The sequence below is a fragment of the Cibotium barometz genome, chromosome 1 (assembly GCF_041138505.1).
Source record: "Cibotium barometz isolate CiBa-2024 chromosome 1, ASM4113850v1, whole genome shotgun sequence".
Taxonomy (NCBI): Eukaryota; Viridiplantae; Streptophyta; class Polypodiopsida; order Cyatheales; family Cibotiaceae; genus Cibotium; species Cibotium barometz.
In genome coordinates this window covers 64,050,016-64,068,034 of record NC_141046.1, presented here as the reverse complement: position 1 = coordinate 64,068,034, position 18,019 = coordinate 64,050,016, and the positions used below count along the sequence as shown (strand labels likewise).

At 46.1% G+C, this 18,019-nt stretch overlaps 1 protein-coding gene and 1 long non-coding RNA gene across 2 annotated transcripts in view; both read left to right on the top strand.

Moving 5' to 3' along the window:
- The first annotated feature begins 501 nt into the window (after positions 1-501).
- The window catches only part of UBC27 (ubiquitin-conjugating enzyme 27), a 34,235-nt gene continuing 16,717 nt past the window's right edge, over positions 502-18,019 (top strand). Inside the window, exon 1 of the mRNA XM_086805057.1 lies at positions 502-974. Within this exon, the coding sequence (XP_086661183.1) occupies positions 800-974 (175 nt within the window). The 5' untranslated portion in view covers positions 502-799. The remainder of the gene's footprint in view (positions 975-18,019) is intronic.
- LOC147642315 (uncharacterized) lies at positions 991-8,833 on the top strand. Its single transcript, XR_015266959.1, has 4 exons — positions 991-8,284; positions 8,384-8,437; positions 8,562-8,660; positions 8,776-8,833. It is a non-coding gene; the product is annotated as an uncharacterized LOC147642315 (long non-coding RNA).

The following is an 18,019-nucleotide window of genomic DNA, read 5'->3' as shown; positions in this document are numbered from 1 at the left end:
AGAGTGTTTGAGAACAAATGAGGTGGTCCTCATTTGTAAGCCCCCAATTGAGCAAGCCTATATTGTAAAAGCCTAAACTTATTATCGAGGTCGTCTCAAAACAATCAGTTTGTTAATATAGGTGGTGTAACCAAGGGAGTTTAGAGTCCCTCCCCATAGAAAGGGGTGGAGGAGGTTCTGGTGGTAGGAAGTTATCCCCATAACATGTTATGCAATCTATCAAGGCTTATAGTAAAGGTTACAAATAGGATTTGGGAGGTGCCAGGCATATCCCCCATCTCTTTTTCATAGGCTTGTATCCTACATGGCAATTGTAGTCCCCTTCCTACTTTATAGATGGCAAGCCAATACTATCTTATGATTGAAAGGTTGATTAAGTAGTTGAAAAGAGGATTTAAGAGGTGTTGCATGATGACAACTCGAGTCGCCTTCCTACTAAACAATTGTCAGGCCAATGCTACCTTCCATGATTCAAAGGGTTACCAAAAATTGTTGTTGGTCTTTTGAAGTGCATGGGGTCGCACAAGTGTATGTAGATTGAGGTGCCTCTTCCAAGGAGGTCTCGCCTTGCATGAGGAGGTCCTCTTCTCCACACTTACAATGGGCCTCACACTCCTGGGAACTTGGAAGTTGGAGAAGTCCATGGATGAAACGTTGTAAAGTATAAAGAGCATGTGCACCATCACACTCTTCATGGGGTCGGTTGGTTGGATGATGATTTGTAAATAACACAACCTGTGCTTAAAGCGAAGAAGGACGCATTTAGTTGAACCAGTTAGGGTTTTCGTTCCCAAGCACAATGCTGGATGTGTCGCGAGTGCAGAAGGAGCTGGTGGATGTGGAGCGGGACAAGGAGTCCGGCGTCAACATCCAGATCTGCGGCGATGACCTCGCCCACATGACAGGCACCATCGAAGGCCCCTCCGGCACCCCCTACGAGGGCGGGGTTTTCACCATCGACATACATCTGCCATGTGAGTCCCTGCTTAGCACTCTTCTCAAAAGAACTTGCATATGTTTAGACCATCTCATAGTCCTAGGTCAGGGCTGTCTGTTTATGCCATGATTAGGTGCCTATGCGATGGTTCGGCCATCTCATCTGATTAGGGCACCTGTTTATGTACTCGCATGCATATGCGATGGTTAGGCCGTCTCAGATGACTAGGGCATCTGTTTATGTAAGAGAAGCTCATACTGTGCATATTTTGCAGCTAGAGTTTTGTTCTCTTTGAGAAATTTGAGAAATATTTTATATATTTATTTATGGGCATCCTTCAGGTGTAGGCTAGCGGGATTAGAACCTGAGTTCCTGCCCAGTGACCGCATATGTGATAGATCTTTTGTTTAATTTATGATTTTTGAGCAAAATAGGCTAGCTAAGCTCCTGTTGTTCTCCAAAACGTGTTACAATATTTTTGAGCGAAATGGACAAGCCCTAGGCTAGCTAAGCCCTATTTGTTTTCCAAAACCTGGGGTAGGGGTCTCGTCAATGTCAATTTAAACATGATCTTACTTGTACGTCTCGTCTTGGAGAAGCAATTAAACTATTGCATTAGTAATCCTCACCCAACACTCTCATGGAGGGTCTTGATCAGGTCTGGATGGCTGCAACATTGATGCTTTGGCTGAGAGGCCCATCCCCCCAGTTTGTTGGGGGGTGGGTTCCCAATTTATGAAGTTCCCACCCCATCCACCCACACACATAAACACACCCACCCACAGTCCCACCTATCCCACCAACCAACACATTGCTGATGGGACTGTTAGCCAGCAGTTAGGGCCCAAACTTGAGGGATGACCTGCTTTTGACTCTCTTAAATGGGATTTTTAGTGAACCTAGCCCTATCCAACTAGGGCACCTGGCTTGGGTTTGTTTTGGTTGTACAGGGCTCCTCCAAAGGCCTGAGAATCTCAAACGTGCATTGTGCTATGTGTAAAACGTGTCTTTAGTTGCTCATTTATTTCTGGTCTTCTCATTCTCCTAGGCCAATGCCTTTGGGCACTAATTTGTTGGAGGTGGCAATTCTCGTAGCTACTCTCGGGTTATCGCATGACCAGAAGTTGTAGTGGATTATCCCATATGCAAGAGCATGGGAAGTTGAAGAGCCATATATAGGGTGTGGTGGCACCTTGTCATAGATATCTCCTCCGGCCGGGTTTTTGGGGGGAGCAACGGTTGGGAGATGGAAGCCCAGTTGCCGACGTTGCTCAGTGCCCTAGGGTGGTGTGCGTGACTTTGAAATGGTATTAGAGCTCGGCTTTTGCGGTCCTAACTGCTGTTTGATCGAGGTGCTCGAATTGAAGGAGGGTGTTGGAGGTGGCAATTCTTGTAGCTACTCTTGGGTTATCGCATGACTAGAAGTTGTGGTGGATTATCCCATATGCAAGAGCATGGGAAGTCGAGGAGCCATATATGGGGTGTGGTGGCACCTTGTCATAGATATCTCCTCCGGCCGGGTTTTTGGGAGGAGCAACGGTTGGGAGATGGGAGCCCAGCCGCCATCGTTGCTCAGTGCCCTAGGTTGGTGTGCGTGCTGCTGTTGCGTGACTTTGACATAATTCTACTCTTACAAGTGTGCATCCTACTCTATTGTTGTGCAAATCCTAGTCTCAATGATCTTGTTCCTTCATCAAGTTGGGTTCACAATGGCCTCTCTTGAATTACCTAGGCCTTTGTAGTCACGGAAAATTGCTACGAGCCTAATACTAATCCTTGGGAAGTTGGGGTTGGGGCCTAATCTGGTAGGGTTAGGATGCCTTGAGATTAGGAGAAGCATGTAGATATGGGTGGCTAAAGTTCGTTGTTAATAAATCCATGTGAACCGGGTATTTATGACTGGGTGGCTATTTATAGTGATAGAGCAACAACTCTCACTATATAAGTGAGGTGTGGGTTATTATTGTGGTGACTAACAGTTGGTTTGTGCGTGGACTAGAGTAGTTATACTCTTGTTGTGAACATGACGGATCACAAATCATCTTGTTGAGGGCCGGTATGGGCAGGCTATGTTGGTATGGGACTCCAGGGCCGATTTGGCATGGATTTGTGGGAGTGAGCTTTAGTCTGTGGCTTGGGGGAGGTCTTCAGATGCGGACCATGGTTGGGTGGTGAGCTTGCGTTTGTTCACCTTTCTATGTTGTTTATACTAATCTTGTGTTTAGCCTATGATTTAGGTGATTTCTTATAGTTGGTATCAAAGCGAAGTCAATCACAGAGGCGGAAAAGCAAGGTTCGTTCACCTTTCTATGTTGTTTATACTAATCTTGTGTTTGCGATGTTACATCCCAAACTGGGCCTTGGACCTTTTTTAAGCAAGGTTAGAATAACCGAGGGTTAAGGGATAAGCTAACCCGTGGCTAGGGTTAAGGCTTAGTTGGGCACTAGGGCTAGCAGGACTTGCCCATAGGGCTAAGGACTAGTAAGAATGAGGTTTGGATTGGCTTATAGTCGGTTAAAAGTAAAAGTAAGGGAGGGGCTATATATGGCTAAAAGTTTAATAAAGCAGAGGGTCAATTATCAGGGTTATTACTATATAAGTGAGTCAGGGCTCGCTTATGATTGGGGAGGATCCCTCGCGGCGAAAGGGCTTTGCTTGGATGAGCAAGACCTCTAGGCCAGAGTAGCTGGAGGTTGGTAGGCGCATTGGTGGTTTGTGACGCCAAGGTGTGGATAATTAGGGCTTGGTTGACTCACGGCAATTCGACCTCAAGCTCGGGGTGGCTCACGAATGGAGTCTATGGCTAGGAGGTGGACCTTACATTGGTATCAGAGCCAAACCTACTGGCTTGAAGCATGAGGAACTCTGAAAGGAGGCGAGATTGAAATCCTTCACTAAGATCTTCTGATTTAGGCCTAGAGGTTTTCTTTTCAACCTTCCAAAGTTTGAGGTGGTATGGGACACCAAAGACGAAGGTCCGAAAAGGGGCTGCCATGAAAGGGAGGTGGTGGCATGGTTGGGTGTGCAAGGAGCTGTGTTTCACTGTTGCATATCAAGAAACAGTAGGAGCTTTTTGGTTGTGTGTGCTTGTTTTCTGACAGGTCTACATGTGGGAGAATCTCTGAGGCCTTAGATCATCCACAAGTGAAGGAGGGTTAGGATCGTTTTGCTGTGCAAGCAGAGTTGGCTGAATTTTGCAGAAAGTTGAATCCTATGCGTGTTTATGGGTGGGAGTATGTTACTTTCTGGAATTCTGTTGGATGCTTTTTGTCTATGTGCACGACTGTATCAGCAGCACCTGGATGGCAAGAGGCGGGGAGGGGGGGATTAAATCCTAATGCATTCATGCAAGGAGAGGGATGTGGAGAAGAGAGAGAAAGTGGTGGTGGACCGTATTGGCTGGACGTGCTTTCGGTTGCTGTACTGCCTTGTTTGCCATCCGTGCAAGTGATGAGGAGGGGGGTGTGTAATTGGTTGTAAAGTTGGTATCACCATTTGGCTGCCCAAGTGTAACATGCAGCGGAAATATTCGTATTGGAGGATCCTGTCACACAAGTGCTCACACCGTCTTCTGTATCGCGAGTTTCGCGAGTTTAGCAATCCACTTTAATGACTTCAAACTTTAAAGAGATGTAGAGAGAGAGAGGGAAACTGTACACCTTATGGGGTCCCGAATTACCCACTGAAGGGCCCCCTTATCCCGTTACTAAGATAGTATTTGCTTTATTATCTTTAAAGAGACTGACGGTGTGACTGATGATAAGCCAAACGCAAGACCTCTGAAGACCAAGAGTTGGGCTGAATTGTACACTGCTGTAGAAGCACCAAAGATGTCCAATCTCGAGCCTATGCGCTCTTCCCAATGGAATGAGAAGGGGATGCAAAGCTGAGGCTGAGAGAGAGGCTGTTTGGGACTGTTCTAGAGTGAGTGAATGCTGTAAATGAATATGAATGTTGCGTTTTACCTTCACCAAGTGGCTGGAGCAAAACGATGAGATGATGAATCCTGAAAACTGTACGGATGCAGAAAACGCAAGGTTTACTGATGGCTGAATGCTGAAAACTGCTGTGTTTGCTGATGGAGGGCTGGATGCACAAACGTAGATGCTCCGCTAGCTGTAGGATGACACGCTTCTCCAAAACGCAGATGGCTGAGGTGAATGTAGGGCTGAAAACTGAAACGCTGATGCGCCTGAATGCTTATTGCTGAATTATGAGATGAATGAGTGAATGAACCAAGCATTCCTATTTATACTATCTGTGATGCTAGTCGGTTGGCACTAGATGCTGGCCGACTGCATAATAAATGCGACATGATTAATAATGATGTATAAATGCTGGAAATTATGGAAAAAATACCAGAAAATTCCTAGTAAATATCTTGATAAATACTAGATGATATCTTGGGTTTCTACAATGGTCTAGATGCCATGAATGAATGATGTGCAAAATGCAGAATACTTTCTAATGCAAACCCTAAGGTTTCTACTGAATGTACATGCATGAATGCGTCTCTTCAAGTGGGTTAAGGGACTTGGACTGACTGACTGACTGACTTGCAATGGCTGAGAAAGACCTACGTAGCTCGTGCTTGACTTATCTTGGACTGAGGATTACAATGGGTCACGACGTACGACAAATACCATCCTGAAGGGAACTAATACTGTACAACGTTGCACTGATGATGATGAGCCAGTTTGTCACCATGCACTACAGTGCAGAGTGCATGTGACACCAAGTGGTCTTCAACTATTTTGTGCCAAGGTACGGGAGGCCGGGGAGCTTTGTTTTGCCTGTATTGAGGCCAGGACTTGTGTCACCTGGGGGCCAGGCCTTGTGTCACCCGTAGAGTGGGCAAGACGTTGAACCCATTGTCGCGGATCCCAATTTAGGCTTCCCACTGAGCCATTTCTGTGCTTGGGAAGACGTGCTATTTACAGGTTCTACGAATGGGATATATTTCTAAAGGTTTTATAACCTTCGCTCATAAAGTGACCGGGGCCCAAGGGACCCATGTATGGGCAGCTCAATCTTTGGGCACCATTTTGCTCATATGAACCCTCTTTATTTAGTGGGCACTAAAGGAGGTGCCCACCTTCATTAAAGGTGGGCACTGCTACGTGTCAAATGGGGGGGGGGTGGACCCTTTCCACCCCCCTTCACCAACCTATCCCGTGAGTGCTTCTCTCCCTCTCTTTCTCTCTCATTGGAGAAAGGAAGCGCATCATTGTGTGACATGCGGAAGCTTCGGGGTAGATCGGTAACTTCAATGCTCAAAAATAAGCAATCGTTCACGACGAGAATAACACAAAATTGGAAGTAGACGTGCAGAAAATAGAGAGAGAGAGAGAGAGAGGGAGGGAGAAGAGGACACAATATTGGGTCCCGAATACCCTCTGTAGGGCCCCCACCACGAATGGTGTATTTGCTTTTATTAGAATGATGCAAAATCTGAAAATAAAAGATTGACTTGACCTGTTTTGGCTGAGATGAATCTCTGCCCTTGACCTTCAACCTTCACCCTTGCGTTAGTTTCTCCCTTGGCTGTCCGGGCCCTTGAGTAGTTGCAGCACTTTGTGAAATATGAGATAAATGAATCGCTTGGTAGTGCTGGGTGTTTATACCCCCTCAAATAACCAGTCGGCCAGCTCAACAAAAGGCGGCTAGCATAATAATGCTCAGGACTAGCTAAAAATGACCAAAAACCATGAATATTCTGACGTGTTCACATTGGACTAGGCGTGGTCACTTGCGCATGGGCCATGGGCTGCTGGACAGCGGGTGTGGATTGTCCCACACCTAGCCGACAGCCCTTGTAAGGCCTGGGGCCCAGTCGGCTGTCTGTCCTATGGCCATAGGAGCCCCTCCTAGCCAATCTTATGGTTGGTGGGTACAGCCGGGCCCCTCCTGGCCCCTTGGGGGTGGTTCTACGCCTCCCCCATGCCTACATAAATGATCTTGGGGTAGCCTTATGGGTTGGCCCCCTCTCTACATGCAAATCCTACATGCCTACATAGAGGTTTGGCATCCAGTATCATACCAGATACACAGAACCACTGACATCATTCTAGAGGGAGACTCATAGCGCGGACTGGCTTTGCTTCATGTGTAGGACAATGCACACCTGAACTCGGACGCATGGAGTGGAACCCTGGTTGACTCATCCCGGACTAGGCTCACACCTTCTTGTTCAGATATGTCTACGTGGCATCCAAGTGTGGGATGCACTCAAAACATGAAGGCCTATGTCAAAGAGTGGCAACGAGTGGCGGAGATCGAGATTGCACGCACCATCATTGAGTGCAATCTCTCTTTTCATTTTCTTCAAACCCCGCAATGGAAGAGGATGGTCAAGGCCATTGCCGCCGTCGGTCCATGCGAGGGATGGACGAGAGTGGGCTACTACGATAGGAGGACGAAGAAGCTCACCGAGGAGAAGGAGAGGATTGGTAGATAACTTGAGTCTATTCATTTGGGATGGGCTAAGTATGGATGTAGCATCCTCTCCGATGGATGGAGTGATCGGAAGAGGAGAAGCATCATCAACATCCTCGTGTCTTGTCCTCTTGGCACGTATTTCTTACGCGCGGTGGATGTTGGGAACGCTGGTAGAAAGACAAGTGGGAGCTTCATGTTCCAACACATCCGCTAAGCAATCATTGAGTAAAATTATTCATTGTACATACTATAAGTCTACATGTTGATGTAACATAATACATGTCGCATAGTACTAATTACATGAGCACTTTGGTTTGTAGGTTGGCCATGAAAATGTGGTGCAAGTCATCATCGACAATGCATTCAATTGTCGTGCAATGGGTCGCATGGTGAAGGAGGAGTTCCCGGCAATTGTTTGGACTCCATGCGCATCCCATTGCATTGACTTGTTCATGGAAGATATCGGCAAGTTGGCTTGGGTCAAGGACATTATGGCCCAAGCAACCACCATTATGACCTTCTTCACTAAGAAGGTGAAACCCTTGGCTATCTTCCGTGTGCATTCGTGATTGGAGCTTGTGAAGTCCTCCAAAACAAGGTTTGTCTACATGTGGATTGTTTTGGAGAGACTACATGTCGTCCGTAGCGAGCTTCAACGCACTGTGGTGTCCCAAGAGTAGGAAGAATGGGATGATCATCTAAGCCCCGAGGCCTATGTGGTGCAACGCAAGTGCTTGGATCCTTCCTTTTAGAATGATAGACGGGCCGTCATAGTTGCGATGACTCCATTGTACCGAGTACTTCACATGTCGGACATGAAGGGATCCACTTTGGGCCTTCTCACACACTTCATGAGAAATGCAATTGAGGAGCTCCAAGCTTGCACGACACTTGATGCAAGAAGATTAGTAAGTTATTTTAATTCATGCACACTCTTGAATCAAGGTGTGTACATAGTACTTGTAAGCTTGATTTTAATTTTTGCTATGTGGCATGTGCTTGTATAGGCTTGATGAGATTAAGATCATTGTGGAGAGAAGGTGGCAACGGACGCTAGCTAGGTTTGTTAGTTTATTTATTTTTGATCTTTCAAATGCTTTGTTTTTGTCTTTGTCCTGCTTTACTATTATTTCTTTCTTAAATCTCTTAATTCGTAAGTTCAGATTTTTTTTTGACCTTATGAAGGTATATAAGCTTAGCATATCCCAGTTAGAGTGTCTCGTATATTGCCGCGCTAACTTGCGGATGGTGCAAAATCTTCAAGAGCTTCACATCTCCAAGCAAGTAGACATCTCGATTCTCTAGTAATCAAAATTTGTAATTTTAATGCTTTCTATTTAGTCTCTTGTAATCTAGAAGTTACAACTTACAAGTTATTATTCTGTCAACTTGAATGTAGGTAAATCCCGATGACATCGAACTCACTGCAGAGAACCTTAGGAGCATTCAACTGAGGTAAGAGACACCGGAAGATGCCATCTATGCTGGGCTCCATAGAGAGCTAGAGGAGATAGACATGCGTGTCACCCATACTTGAGGTCGTGAGCACCTTGCTGCTAGTGGTTCTCATTCCACCACCACGGGAAGAGGAGGTATTAGTGTGGCGAGTCGGGGCTACCAGATTAGACTTGGAGGAGCTCAACCACCCATCCAAACATATTGTCAACGGGGCTTTGCTAGCTCTTCTACTTATGTTGCAAATGAGGATGCATCACCTGGTCAGGATGGAGCCCTTGAGGATGTAGATGCTTGGAGCCTTGAGTATGATGATGATGGAATCTCATCTCAGATGGGGATTTTCATTTAGAATCTAGTGAGGAGTCTTCTCCTAGTAGCAATGACTCGAGTGAGGCTGCTAGTGGTAGATCCGATAGTTCAGACTCTGGAGTCTGAGTGAATCTTTATGATGATGATGGCGGCATGTATGAATCTTTTTGATGTATGAATCATGAATCATGAATCTATCTCTAAAAAATAGGAGTCTTTCGAGATACGTATCATATCCGACTTGTATCAAACGCCTCTAACAATCCTGCCCTCCTATACCTCCAAGTACACCTGTTGGAAACCCTACTATACTTGTTGTAGTTGCCTAATGTATCTGTTGTACTTGATTGTGTTCCTCGTGTACCTCTTGTAACCTAACTATACTTGCAAGTACAAATTGAAACCCTAACTATGGACGTGCTGTGAACCGGCACCAAGTGTATCTGTTTTGAGTACCGGCATACCAATACCTATTCATGTACTCGTACTTGTTTGCGTATTTGTACTTGTTTGTGTACTTGTACCAAGGAGGCTTGAGCCATGGTCTCTGCGAGGGTGTGGCCCAGGCTCTAGTACGAGAGCGTTTATTTGTGTGTGTTCTTGGAACGACAATTTTGCGTTCACTTTCCTCCAGGTGTATGAGATTGGTGTCGAGGCTATTTACACTCATTCGACACGTCCGGCATCGACAAACTATTCCGACACACTTCTGTTTGGGTAACTTGTCTTCATACTTGCATTGCATTGGATTATTTGGCTGGCAAGCCCTTGAAACGTTTTACACATTCAGTTGTTATGTGCAATGTGGCTTTTACATATTAAGTGTGACTTGTGTATTGTTCACGAGACAATGCCTTTACACCTAGCCGGTGTAGTTACAGTGGTATCAGAGCATGGTTGTTTCCTTCTTCTTAGTTGGGGAACAGCCGATTGGGCATTGGGCTCCGTGTGGACAGTCGTCGAACACTATGGACAGCCATGCACAAAGTGGTCAAGGGGCTAGTTCACATGGCCAAGCAAGTGGTACTCATGCTTCTGAAGCTTTGGGCAATAAGCATATGCATGCAGGTTATATAGAGAAGCAAATACATGTGGGATAGCCTTCTTGAGGTAAAGAGAAGATGCAAGAGGATGACCCAAATGTATTGAAAGCAGAGATTGAGCATGTCAAAAGACAGTTGTATGCCAGGGAAGTAGAGCTCAAGATGCTCTATGATAACCCGCAAGTTCACAAGCTTGAGGAGGCCACAAAGGCCGAGTCTATGGTGGCACACACCATGGATTCTATGACAAAGGAATTGGGTAGGAATCCCCGAGAGGTAGCCCTCAACTATCTTAGACGCACTGGAATTTTGGTGAAATGCATGCAGGGGAACTGTGTGTGAAAGAAACCCCTGCATGGGGAGACATGTAATGCTATGTCTCGTAGGATCAAGTCTTATCCGTGACACTTCCAAGCAAGCCTTCACCCCGCATCGGTTGAGAAAAGAAAGGGATGTACATGGCAAAGAGAGTGGCAAACATGATGTTAATGTACATGTGATGCATGCTTCCCATGGGAAAAGCGATAGGCATGTTAGCCGCTGCGCTTTGCCTATGGAATTGGCGAGAGATGAGTCCCGTCATGGGCTGAAAGTTGTGCATAATGTTGGGACAGCCACAACGGATTATGTATCATGTGCCACTCATGTCACTGAGAATACCCATGGTGAACAAATCTCATGCAAGGATCCTTATGTGAATGCAAGTGTTGGGAGGCCGCCTTTGCATAGAGCATATGCCTCCGTGCCGCATGTTTTTCGTTAGGGCTTATGCATGCACCTATTGCTGTCCCATTGGATAAGGGGAACAGAAAGATGGACGATGAGGGTCACCATGCCAAGAGACTAAGAATTTAAAGCAGGTGAAATTGCACCGGCTAGGTGTGAACGTCCTTGGGCACCGTCTCATGAACAATACGCACGTCACACTTAGTATGTAAAAGCCACATAGCACATAACAATTGAATGATACATCATTGCACAAGATAATTTGCAAAAGAGACAAGCACTACATAGTACACCATCACTGGGGTCGCGAACAGGCTGAAACCCCGCCCTCCCCCCCCTCTTCAATACGAAAGTATATTATGGAGTATTTAAATCTGTACATAGTTTCAAGGGCTTTAATCCAATGCAATGCAAGTATGATGACAAGTTACCCAAACAGAAGTGTGTCAATGCTGGACTCGTCGAATGAGTCTAAATAGCTTGGCTACTAGTCATACACCTGGAGGGAAGTGAACACGAAACTGTTGTCCTGAGACCACGCACAAACGGGCGCTCTCGTACTAGAGCATGGCTCACGAGTCACACCCACCCTCGCAGAGACCGTGGTTCAAGCCTCACAAACATGCACTCGTATGTGGCGTCGATAGTAGGTACACAAACAGGTACACTAGGTGCCGGTTCACTGTATGTACATTTGGTGTTGTCGTTGTAGGATGATCATCATGAAAGAGTGCACAGAGCAGAAGCATACACGCACTAGAGTTTGCTGAGAGAGAGTGTAAGAGAGAGAAATATGAAGCAACTATGCTGAATATACTGCAATGAAACAGTCCCAAGCAAGAGACATAAGAGGTCTCATAAGTGAGGGATACAAAGGAGGACTAGACTATGAAAAGTCAAGGAGGCAAGCCCACCTATAAATAGGTACAGTAGGGCTGGCCGACAGGACAACTAGACGTGGCCGCAAAATGCCAGAAAAATAGGGTGGCCAGTCCACAACCGAGGGCCATGAAAAGGGACCAAAAAGGGACTCCAAACATGGGCAGAAACTGGGGATGAATGTGCTAACACCCCCTCTCAGCACCAAATGTTGAACAAACTCCAAGAAGCCGAAGATAAGGAGCCAAGGAAGCCTGAGAATCCGTCTTGGTGAACAAATCTGCTGCATTCTCTGCTGAAGGACAATACTCCAAACACAAATCTCGATTCTCCAGCAAGAACCCGTTCACGAACATAGTGATACTGAATCTCAATGTGAAACACAGGGTTCTAGGGATGCTGATGCAACTCTGATCGTGACACCAAAGAAGAGTAGATCCGGTAGGAGGAAAGCCAAGTTCTCCCAATAATCTCCGCAACCAAATCGCCTCACATGGAGCATAACAAACTACACGATACTCCGCCTCTGTAGAGGAAAGTGCCACAGTAGGTTGCTTTTTACTGCTCCATGAAATGGCTCTTGACCCAAGTGAAAAAACACAACTAGTGGTCGAACGCCGAGTATCTGGATCTCGAGCCCAATTTGAATCAGACCATCCAAGGAGAGTGCACCCTTGGCCATAGAAGATGCCAAAGTCCAAAGTACCATGCAAATACCGAAGAACCTTGAGAACACATCGCCGATGTTGCTGACGGGGTTTGGATGTGAAAGAACTCAATAAGATTGTGAAACAAATGTCCAATCGGGAATAGGTCAACTAAACCAAACAACCAACAAGAACCCGATACTGTACCTGATCAATCCTTGGAGAAGCATCAATAAGAGAAAGCTTCTCACTAGTATCCATAGGAGAAGATACTGATCTGTAACCAGTCATCTAAAACCTGTCAAGTATCTCCCTTGTGTACTTCTGTTGAGAGAAGAAAATACCCTTAGGGGTTTGCCAAATCTCAAAGCCAAGAAAATAATGCAAAATGCCAAGATCCATCATCTCAAACTTTGTCTCCAAAGCATCCATGATTGAATGGATCTTGATTCCAGAATAAGAACTTGTAAAGATGAGGTCATCAACATAGACCACAATGATAACAATCAACCCTCTCTCAAGGAGGATATAAAGGTTCGAATCTGCATGAGAACATTGCAGACCAAGCTTCTGAAAGAACTCATCAATTTGTTGGTAGCAAGTCCAGACTCCATGGAGCTTGCTTCAGACCATACAAAGCTTTCTTCAGCCGGTACACCCAATCTTGTTTGCCTGGAACCTCAAATCCTGACGATTGATCAACATACACTTACTGTAAAGTCATACGCTAAGATCATACGTTGGGACTTCGAGTCCAACTTGGAGCGATGCTTCTTAGGCACATGTACAAACGTTGAACAACCAAATATCTGCAAATAAACAACAGAGGGTTTCTCACCATGGAAAGCCTCATATGGAGTTTTATCTTGAAGAGCAGCAGTAGGAGACTTGTTTTGAATATAGGCAGTAGTAGAAGCCGCCTCAGCCCAGAAACGCCGAGGCAACGAAGAATGCTCAAGCATAGCACGGGCCATCTCCATGATGGTCCTATTCTTCCTCTTTGCAATTCCATTCTGTGGTGGAGTATATGCTATAGTAAGTTGTCTCCGAATGCCATGATCCTTGCAATATTGTTGAAACTCCTGGTGGAGGGGAGAACTTCCTCCCAAGTAACTGGAACATGATGAGGAGAAGAAACAAGAGACTGAAAGTAAGCATCAAACCTCTCTGGAAGCTTGGAGAGAAGCGGAATAGCCATATCCTCTGTGGAGATGTCCTTGCCACAAATAGCAAGATCGTCCCTAAGATCTTTCATCTTCGAGATAAAAGTAGATAAAGATGGAAAGGCAGAAACTGACAAGTTCATAAGCTGCTTTTCCAAAGCCAAAATCTGACCAGGAGACTTAGTCTCGTAAAGATCTGCAAATGCCTTCCAAACTTCATGTGTAGCATCTACTGTAACTCATGAGAGAGAACAGAATCTTGACAATTCAACATCAGAAAAGAGAAAACATGACCATCATTTGTCCGCCAAATATCAATCTGTGCCTGAGTCACACCAACGGTAGCAAGGGTGGGAGGGGTGGCATTGGTAGCTGTAACAAGCCAATCCCAGAGATCCACTCCACTCAAGGCTGATTTCACCTTCACCTTCCACAAAGTGTAGATGGAGCCATCCAACTTTGCAAACTCAGAGAACATATGAGGTTGTCGGGGCAGCCATCACAAAAGCTCGGGCTCAATCTCAGAAGAAAAAAACGCACAATCTCGGAAGAAGTTTCCACCTCAGGTACCGGATGCCACCAATCCTCCAATTAGAACACCATCAACTGCAAGAAACACCTGTAGAGGAAAAAACACAGCACCACAAGTGCTGCTGCCCTGAAACTGAGCAGCCGACAAGTGTACAGGGGGTCTCAGGGGTCAAAACCGGTGATGGATGACCTGAAGCTGCAATGGAGAAGCTCTGGGAAGAGGGCAGCCGACCAGCAGCAAAGCGGAGAAGAAAATGCAGAGATGAAAGTGCTGAAAACTGAGGAGAAGCTGGGGAAGCAGAGTAACGCTGAGCCTAGAGCGATGATACCATGAAAGAGTGCACAGAGCGGAAGCATACAAGCACTAGAGTGTGCTGAGAGAGTGCAAGAGAGAGAGAAATATGAAGCAACTATGCTGAATATACTGCAATGAAACAGTCCCAAGCAAGAGACATAAAAAAGGTCTCATAAGTGAGGGATACAAAAAAAGGTCTCATAAGTGAGGGATACAAAGGAGGACTAGACTATGAAAAGTGAGGGAGGCAAGCCCACCTATAAATAGGTAAAGTAGGGCTGGCCGACTGGACAACTAGACCTGGCTGACTGTACAACATGAAGCTGGCCGACTGGACATCAGTGACCCGACATTGGAAAAATGCCAGAAAAATATGGAAAAATAGGGTGGCCAGCCCACAACCAAGGGCCATGAAAAGGGACCAAAAGGGGACTCCAAACATGGGCAGAAACTGGGGATGAATGTGCTAACACATCAGTATGTACCTGCAAGTACAGTTAGGGTTTCAACATGGACTTGTAGGTACAATCAAAGTACAGTAGGCGGCTATAGTAGGTGCAGCAAGTACAATAGGTACACAGTTAGGTATAATAGGTACAGAAGGTGCCCATAACAAATCCGCAATAGGTATAGTAGGTACAACAGGTACAAAATGTTAGACATCATCCCCTTGTTGCTAGCTTCTTGTTTGGTGTCCTATTTTAGCCTCTAGGGCTGACCATGTTAGCTAGAGGGGCTGGTCACCCCTCACGTATGTTTTCCCATATTATTTCCCATTTTATGGAGTCTTGGGTATTTTTCCCTAGTCGTGGAGGACTTTTTCCCTAGTCGGCTGCCTACTTTTGGGCATATATATAGCTGGCTTGCCTCCGTCATTTTTCACTGCTTGCGTAGCATTGTTTGCTGCAGTCCCTCACATACGAGGTTTCTCCCCTCTTGCTCGGGACATGTATTCCTTTGGATGATGATATTGAGAGCAGGTTCTCACCTGTGTTTCCTCTCCATCTCTCTCTCTCTCACTCTCTCTCCTATGTTCCACTTTCCCTTCTTCCGCTGCACAGTCTATCATGGTATCAGAGTGTCGGTGATCTTCAGTGTTGGATGCTCCCTTCGCTCCCTCCTGTATTTTTTTCCGTTTTCAGCAAGGTGGACAGATTTGCGTTTTTTTTCTCAGCATTTCTGCTGGTCGCCTGCCTCTTCCAGGCGTTTCTTCTCAGCAGCCCGTGGTCATACGTAGCCGGTTTGACCTCCCGAGACTTCCTTCACACCTGTTTTTTGCATTGTTTTCAGAGCAGCAGCACCTAGTGTGCTGCGTTTTTCTACAGGTAGCTGTCTATAGCAGTTTGCAGCAGTTATCAGTATTCATACTACCCCCAGCAGCAACATGTTTGCTACGTTTTTTTCTTCTACAGGTTTTTGATGCTGTTTGCTGATATGAGGACTTGATGGTACCATATGCTTATGCGTTTTCAGATTTGCAGCTGTCATGGCCCTGTGAAAATGGAGCAGGACAAGTGTGGGCATGGTGGTTGCAGGGTCAGAATATTTTATGATTCACATGGGGGGTGCCCGGACAGTGTTTAAGATGTGTGGACATCCCTAGGTGTGAAGGGGGAACATTAAAACATTAACTTTTAATGTTTATTGAAGTTTTGCCCCTAGGCCTTAGTGGCCCTAGGAACTTATTAAGTTGGGCCCTAGGAATTAACTTGGGAAGGAGGTTTTCTCTCTCTACACTCTCTCTCCTCCCTTTTTGGGGAGTCGTGTAGTAAAAGTGGAGCCTTCCTTCATGCGCTTGAGTTCCAACGTGGGAAAGCTGAAGAAGAGGAGAAGGCGGCTGTTTTGCTGCAGGGTGCTGCTGTTTTTCTGAAGGAACCAGCCGTACAGCACTGTACGGCCAGTACAGGACTCTCTCTCTCTCTCTCTCTTTCTCTTCTGCTGCTGTCGGCGCACAGGACAGCTACTGTTTGGGACTGCGCAGAAGGCCTGTGCAGGCTGCACAGCTTGCTTTTCAGCAAGTACAGTACTGTACGGCTGCCGTACAGTGTACGGACAGCCAGGTACAGCAAGTACAGTGCTGCAGGTGGTGCAGACAGGTGCTGGACAGGCCTGTGTACTCATATTCAGGCGACCAGAATCAGGACAGCAGGTTGTTTTTGCAAGTACAACGCCTGGCACGCATCCCGAGGCGGTACAATCAAGTACAGTGCTGATTTTCAGATCTGTACTTTCAAGGACAGCATAGGAGTGAGCATCAGGAGGAAGATACAGGCAAGTGCGAGCACATGTGTGAAGCAGGATTGTGGGTTCAAGTGCCTGCAGGCACAGATTGGTGCTGTTGCTTCCTCCAGAGTTGTTTCACGAGCTGAACTTGGTAAGCCTTGACTCTGTTCATCCATCTCTCTTTCTATTGCTTGATGTCTGCTACAGGTATGTGTTATCTGGCTCCTTGTGAGAGGAGGAGTATAGCAGATTGACAAGAGATTAAGACAGGGATTGAACAGCACATGTATGTTGAGCTGAGAATATGTATCATGCTTATGAGTTATGCCAGATGTATGCCCATGGCTGGCCTGCTTTGTGAACTTGGCTGATCAGAGGGAGGCACAGTGTGTTGCTTGAAGACACAGATCTGTGTGCATACACCCTCTGTGCTGAGAAGGATTTGTGGGCAGTCAGATTGGACTACAGGTGTAAACTCTTGGCTGGTTTTTGTGTTGTACTCAGCCATACATATTATTTTAATGGAATAAAGAAATACCGCAAGGGGCGCCAAGCTTTGGGGCCAACAGGTGTCGTTGTGTATTCAGATTTGGGCACTCTAGCTCCAATCTGTGTTTGGTTTTTCATCTAGACTACAAGTGGACAGGTGTTAGCTCTTACCGCACTCTGGTTTTCTATCAGAGGCCGGTTTCAAGGTTCCGTTGCCGGGACCAATCATCAACTTTCTGAAGGGGGTGAGCTCGTGGTTGCTTTGGAAAAAGCCATCGCTGAAAATTCAGCAACCATGTCTGATACAGAGGAAGAGTACTTCTATCAAGAAGAAGAAGAGCAAGAGACTTCTCCTGAAAGAGATGTATCTGAGGATATTTTTGCAGGAGAACAGGCTGCAGATGTTGAGCCTTATGAGGATGTAACACAGCCAGAAGATGTGCATAGTAAAGAGGATGATGATGCTCGGTTCAAAGATCGCTTGGCTGGTGTTATGGATACTTTTATGCAGCTCACACAGAGCGAGAGATTTGCTGAATTTATGAGATCTCGCACAGAGCCCCGCACAGAGCCCCAGAAAAAGAAGAAGAAGGTTCGTTCGAAGAATCTTTCTCATGGTCATAGTGGTACCACTCCACAGGATCCATCTCCTGCACAGTTTCCGAACATGCAGCATGCTTTTGGTGCTAACCCACAGAGTTCCTTCTATGGACAGCCACCTATTCCTCAGCAGAAGCAAAAGAAAGCCGCAGACCGTCACAGACGTGATTTGCAGTTTGCATTGGGTGATTGGGTTCTTTTGCGTTTTGAAAAGGCTAGACTCAAGAAGATGAAGGGTAAAGAGCGCTTATTCCCTAAGTTGAGCATGCGATATTATGGG